The sequence below is a fragment of the Rutidosis leptorrhynchoides genome, chromosome 5 (assembly GCF_046630445.1).
Source record: "Rutidosis leptorrhynchoides isolate AG116_Rl617_1_P2 chromosome 5, CSIRO_AGI_Rlap_v1, whole genome shotgun sequence".
Taxonomy (NCBI): Eukaryota; Viridiplantae; Streptophyta; class Magnoliopsida; order Asterales; family Asteraceae; genus Rutidosis; species Rutidosis leptorrhynchoides.
The window spans coordinates 402,576,320-402,583,584 of NC_092337.1; the positions used below are offsets into that span (position 1 = coordinate 402,576,320).

Sequence of the window (7,265 nt, forward strand, 5' to 3'; positions counted from 1 at the left end):
TGGGAAGAGTAAATGGGCAAAAAGGGAATTACATATTGTATGTAAGTGAGTATTATTGGTATCCAAAGATAAAGATAGTGAAGAATGGGAGGTGAGAACATACAGACACCAACATGAATGTCAACCAGCAAGAAAACTAAAATTCTGCACTTACCAATTTTTATCAAATAGATTGGTACCTCAAATTCAAAAGAATCCAAAGATACCAATTAAAGCTGTCAGATCTTATTTGGAAACAGATACTGAACTAATCATCAGTGACCATAAAGCATATCGTTCTGTGAGAAGGGCAACAAAGATGATTCAAGGGGATTATAATTCTCAGTATGCTGAGCTCAGAGATTATGTTTGTGAATTAAAGAGAGGTAATGTTGATACTACTGTTAAATTTGATGTTGAGCCAGAAACCCTAAAGTCTGAAACTAGGGTTTTCAAGAGAATTTACATTTGTTTGGGCCCATTGAAGAAGGGTTTTAAAGCAATAGGTAGAGATCTGCTTGGGCTAGATGGTGCTTTTATGAAACAACCTGCAACTGGTTGTATTTTGAGTGCTGTAGGGGTTGACTCAAACAATGGCATATATCCTGTAGCATATGCCATTGTTGAACAAGAGTGTGGTTCATCCTGGACTTGGTTCTTAGAGTGCTTGGGTCAAGATCTTGAATTGTCTACCAATTCTAACTTCACTTTTATCAGTGACAGACAAAAGGTAATAATTACTTGTTTAATTCATATTTATTTACATTACATTTGTTAATGGTTAAATAGTTTAACTTTTATTACTTTATGCTGTTATGGTTTAATACAAGCTGTTACAAATGTGTTTCCTTGTGCTGAGCATAGACACTGCCTTAGACATATTCATGGGAATATGAAAGGCGAGTTTAGGGGTGTTGCTTATAAGAATCACTTGTGGAGATGTGCCAGTGTAACAACAGTTCCTGAGTTTGAGCAGGCTATGCAACAATTGAAGGAGTTTGATAATGAAGCTTTTGTTTGGTTAGCTAAAATTCCTGCCCATCAGTGGGCAAGGAGTCATTTTACAGGAAGGGCTGTATCAGATGTCTTGCTCAGTAACATGTGTGAGTGTTTCAACAGATGGTTAGTTGATGCACGTGACAAACCCATAGTTACAGCTTTAGAATACATCCGAGAGTATTGCATGAAAAGAATTGTTAATGTAAAGATCAACATTTCCAAGACTAATGGCCCTTTAACACCTGCAGCCACCAAATTGTTTGAGAAAATCAAATATGAGGCTCACCAGTGTACTGTCTTATGGGGTGGAAATCAAAGGTACCAAGTGAGTGAAAAAGTTAATCAATATGTTGTGGATATGGAGACTAGGTCATGTGCTTGTAGAAAGTGGGAACTAACAGGATTACCTTGTAAGCATGCAATTGCAGTGTTTTATAACATGTGTGAAAATGGTTTGGAAACTGGTGAACCAGAAACATGGTTTCATCCAGTGTATTTGTTAAATACATGGATCAACACTTACCAATATACCATTGAGCCATTGAATGGGAGAAGCTTATGGCCAAAGGCAGAAGGCATGTTCAAACTGGTATCACCAAAGAATATTTCCACACCTGGTCGTCCAAAAAAGAAAAGAAGGTTGTCAAAAAATGTGGTTGATGACATTGGTGATAGTGGTAAACTTAGCTCTCAAGGTATGTTCATTTTATTTATTACTTACATCTAGTACCATTTCAATTAATATGGTATTTATTTTGTTAATATTTATAGGCAAGCTAAAGAAGTGTGGCACATGTGGTACTTATGGACACAATAAGAGAGGATGTACAGGTGAGAAGAAAAGAAGTGGGAATGTGGATAACAAGTGGACAAAAAAGACAGCGAAAGAAAAGCTATCTCCTTCAAAGAAGACAATGGCAGTTGGAAAAGGGAAGAAGAAGATGTGAATGTTGGTGGTGGTTTGTTTTTTATCATGTGTTTTATGTTTAGTTAAAACTTGTTATGTAACTTGGTACAATGTTAGTATTTTATTATGGTGTGTTGTTGTCTTTTGGTAACTTTAAGCATTTTGGTACAATGTTGTTGGTTTGTTGGTATCACATTTGGTAACTGGTACTATGTAGTCTTTTGGTACAATGTATGACATTTGGTAATGCTTATGTTTTTTATATCACTTTAGTTACAATGTATTGTATTGTCTTGTGTTTTTTGGTTACAATGTATGACTTTAGTTTCAATTTATTGTATTGTCTTGTGTTTTTTGGTTACTGAAATACAGAAAAAAAACAGATGCAAAATTGAACAAAACAATCTTCATTCCATTACCATTACCATTCTACAAAGTACAAAATACATGCTTTCACAAAACAAGCAAACTACACCACAATTTCAATGACTGAAAAAATAAATACCAAACACAATCCAGCTAAGTATACACATCATCTTCCAATTCGTCTCTCTTTTTTCTGCATCTTTAAGCTTTTCATCAACTTCAATTTTGGCATTCATAAGTGTAGCTAGGGCATTCATTATATTTGGAGGATCATACCAAGCAAAAAAGTCGCACCTTGTGATCTGAGCAACAACAGAAACATGAAATGCTAACATCTTGTTAATTATTTCATAAAATTCGAATCAACATAAACATTCTTACCTTTTTTCACAAGTATAGAATCGACGTCCAGGGTTAGATTCAGTGCCAGAAATTCGAATTACACAAGGTCGACCACACCAGCATTCCATTGTTAACGATTTTTAGCTCCAATTTTAGATTAATACGGTATGTAAAAGAACTAGGGTTTCAATTGAGAAGAGTGGAAAGAGGTGGATGAAAGTGGTGGACCATACCCGTTGGGTTTATTAAATACCAAAAAATAAAAATTAATTCCGATAATACCCATCACGTGTAACTCACGTGATGGGAGTTAACGTTCGATTTGGATGTCCAGTTGACGGAAGGACGCCAATTGCAAAATCAAAATAACTCAGGTACTCTGATTGCCAAATTAAAAATCGAGGGACCAAACTAGCAATTTGGGGTATAATAGAGGGACCAACTGAGAAAAAAGTCGAGTAATTTCTTGTCATGTTATCATTACTTTATTGTACACAGTTAATATTAAAAAGCGAAAGAGTTTTCTTCTCTGATTTCTTTTTTCTTTGCACCAATTAACATTATAACATGTATTTATATAGTAGTGTTTTACAATGGGCTTACTGAACATACTTTGCGTTTTATGTCAAAATCATATTGGATGATTTACAATTTGAATTCAAAACAATTTTTACTCAATGTGATAAAACTAGAAAAGGCCACACCCCTGCATGTCACTACTAGAAAAATCACTTTTAGGGAAGTCCTAATTAGGGACGACATGAAGTCGTCCCCAAAAATACGCTAAATGACAAAAACTTGTGCAGCTTTTTGCGAAAAGTTTGACCATTTCTTTAGGGACGACATGTCGTCCCGAAAGAAAATTTATTTTTTTAATTATTTTTCATGTCAAAAATTGGCTCCAAAAAGCAAAAAAATTCACGCCATTTTTTTAGGGATGACATGTCGTCCCTATATGTCGTCTCCAAATAAAATTTCATTTTTTAATTTTTGTCATCTGGGACGACATGTCGTTCCGAATTCCCAAAAAAAGTCGTCCCTAAAGGACCATTTTCTAGTAGTGTGTTCTGTATAAGTCAAGTGTTCCTCTCTTTGGTAACCAAGACTATAAATACACTGAGGAACAAAGACTTATCTTCTTTATACAGTTTAGAGTTATAGACAGTATGATAGTAGTCTTGTTCCAATTAATCTTGCACATAAATACAATAACCTGTCAACAAAATATGATTAACAATGTACAAAATCCATCAACTTTAATTGGCTACAACTCTTTTAACAACTTTAAGTTCATATCAACAACTTTGAGTATAAGCATTTTAGATCAGTGCTTATAATCAAAATGTAAAATAAAGATAATAAAATATAGATTAAAAATCATTTGCATGAGAGTAATAGAATTCTAAGCTAAAAAACTGGTATGCTTTGAAGATACTTAAAGAAATTGTGTGGATCAACTTTCACCTTGATACGAATCAACTTCTTGAAATTGTGTCTCTTAAAGTACCTTTCACCCCAAACACTTGCTTCTTTATAAGTAGCACTTCCAACACCCAAATCAAGATCGTTGTAGTTCAAATACGCCTCTCTTGGGTTCTTTGACACATAAGGCGTTATAAACTCATTGAAGCTTCTCAACCAATTTATACGTTGTAGCGATACTGGCGTTGTGTCCGAAGTTTGATCATAAAAAGTAACCATTTGGTGAAACTGGTACAACACTCCAGCTCTATGAGGATATGGAGTTGCTATATCTGAGTACTCGTCCATTTTTCCTCCAAAAGGGTGCACCAACACAAATTCTGATATGTCGTTTTCAAACATCTTCCTCCATATCTTTTTGAGCCCACTTTTGGGGATTGGTTTACGTACATAGTCTAGTTTGTTTTTACTGTTGAGCTTTTGTACTGAAGATCGGCTTGCAAGAACCTCAGTTGAGGTGTTGCTTGGATAGCCTGCAAATACTAGGCTCGCTTGGACCATTCTCATTTCTTCACATATTTCTCTTGTGACGTTAAGCTCGGGGAACTTTTCGTCCATTAATGGAAGCAAAGTGTCAATTGTTCCCTGATAAATTCCATAAAATAACATTCGTATTGTTTTCTTCTTGACATGTTTAGTATTTTCGCTGCTAATTTGAACTCTTATCAACAAATTCCGATCAATAGTTGGCATAACATATTGATATTTATGAAAAATATTCGTCGCGCCTTCCTCCAAAGTTTTATTCACCAAGAAAAAGGTTACTAATTCCGGCACCGGAACCAACCTCAACTTCCAAGCAAGAACAATTCCAAAACTAGAAGCTCGACCACCACGAATTGCCCAAAACAAATCTTCGCCCATTGACTTTCTATCAAGAATATTTCCATTTACATCCATGAACCGAACATCCACAACATTATCAGCACCAAGACCATATTTCCTCATTAGTGGTCCATAGCCACCACCACTCAAGTACCCACCAACACCGACCGTGGGACAAAGACCAGCCGGAAAATACAAAGTGTTGGTCTTTTGAGAAATAGCGTAGTACACTTCACCAAGCACGGCGCCACCTTGGACCCATGCGGTCCTATTTGCAACGTCCACGTCTACAGACCTCATGTTGTTGAGATCAAGCATGACAAACGGAACACTAGCAGACGACGAGAGTGCCTCGAAGTCATGACCACCGCACCGGATTCTGATTTGGTATCCGTGTTTCTTGGTGCATAAAAGTGTTGTTTGGATCTGGCTTTCGTTGTGGGGAGTTACGATAATGGATGGTTTAGGAGTGGATGATTTATTGAATCTAAGATTGTTGATAGCAACTTGCCATATGGGTAGGAACGACGAATTATCTGGGGTGTAAACGAGTCGAGACAAATGATCATTTGAGTTGAAACGGAGGCAGCTTATAAAATGTTTGGAATTTGGTACAGCATCATGAATGGTGGATAAAGATTCGGAAAATGAAAAGGTTAAAACCAAGACAATTAGGGTACTTAGTTGTGACATTTTTGATTGGTTGATTTTGTGGAATGCAAAAGGGTACGTTTGGGTATTTATAGAGCCAATTAAGAGTATAAAACAAAGGTGGCATGGGGTGTTCTGTTTGTTTATATATACTCAAAGATTCAATATTGTTTTATGTGGTCAGTTGATCGAGTCATTTTTTTCTGAAAGAGGGTCTTGGTTCTTTAGATATTATGATTAGTCTTTTGGTATGTTGTCATTTGGCATTATTTACAACAATAAAAACAACCAAACCCAATACCACATGCGTGGTGTATGGGGAGGTAAGATGTAGACAATCATTCCCCTATCCAAAAATAAAGACAAGTCATTTCTCCACCCAGAGAGAAAACACTCTCAAAAGTAGAGAAAGTCAACTCTCTCTCTATTGAACGGATAGAGAGATTGCTTCCGAGTGGACCTCTGGCCAATAAGTAGGAAAAAATTTTTAAATAAATAAAATTAAAATAAAATTGAGACGCCATGAAAATGGTAAAATCAAATTTCCATGAGTTTTAAATCCTGCCTGAAATTTCTCTAAAAGTTAGTCAAGTCGCCAATAAATCGACGTTTGTTGTCGACTCAATAACTAGAGCCATTTCATTTGTCATACTTTGTAATATGTTATTGAAATCTTCTAACCAACATTATCTATTTGATTGGTACACGGAATATAACTTAAGCCGTTACGAGGTTTACGAACTAATATAAAACAGGATAAACCCTATCCAATAATGTAATGAAACGGTAAGTTTAAAAAATCATAATGACTACGTCACGTCACGTTACGTTACGTTACGTTGAATGATTTTAAATCTGAATAATTTAGGACTGGACTTGGTTATATATAACAACAAGTTTGATAATCATTCCGAACGAATATTTTGGATACTGTATTAACTTTTTACGAGAACAAATTAAATAATACAAGGAGGATATCAAGCGAAAATGTAAGTGTCGAATGGTTAAAAGAGTATTTAAACTCTGAATAGTTCACGATACATATTTTTTTCTTCAATTCATTTAGCAATCTTTCTATTCCGTAGCAATAAATAAAATGCATCCTAAATTTTATTCATTTACTACTAAAAGACGTAAGTCATTGCCATGATACATAATTTGATCTTCCTACACCATATGTGTAAAAGGTCATCTAGATAGTAGCTCCTCAATTTAACACTACGTTTGAATAATAGATAGAAAATTGTCTTTTGATATAGTTACACTTTGGAACGTGGTGTTATTTATATTTGAGTTTTAGAAGGCCCATTGAAATTGTAATAAGCTATGAGTGAAATTTATAGTAGTGTGTGTGTATAATTTAAAACATATATTAAACTTTCAATAATTCCCTGAGTGGCCACCGAGTTATCCAATGAAGGACACCACCGGGATTCAATTCCTGGCTATGTCAAATTGTTCAAAAAAGGGAGTGTGACTAGAGGGTGCGCATAATACGCAATTCACCCGGTACCAGGTCGCGCTCGAGGGGCTTGATTACCAGAGGTTTTACCTTCTTAGGGTGAGCCAATGTGCTCGTTCATATGAGGGTTTCCTCGCTTACCCAAAAAAACTTTCAATAATTGCTAGGTAATGGCATGCATATCATCAAGACTCTCTCATCCACAATTCTCAGCTCTAAACCTATAGACAGAGACACATTTGTTTCTCTAGT

General features: G+C 35.5%; 1 protein-coding gene across 1 annotated transcript; it reads right to left on the reverse strand.

Moving 5' to 3' along the window:
• Nucleotides 1-4,000: 4,000 nt before the first annotated feature.
• Nucleotides 4,001-5,593, reverse strand: LOC139850318 (tetrahydroberberine oxidase-like). The gene has a single exon (XM_071839903.1). The coding sequence runs from the start codon at nt 5,591-5,593 to the stop codon at nt 4,001-4,003; it is 1,593 nt and encodes a 530-aa protein (XP_071696004.1).
• Nucleotides 5,594-7,265: the final 1,672 nt, after the last annotated feature.

Bases quoted from the DNA above. Each gene is read 5' to 3' on its own strand.
- LOC139850318 (XM_071839903.1), bottom strand. From the start codon at position 5,593: ATGTCACAACTAAGTACCCTAATTGTCTTGGTTTTAACCTTTTCATTT.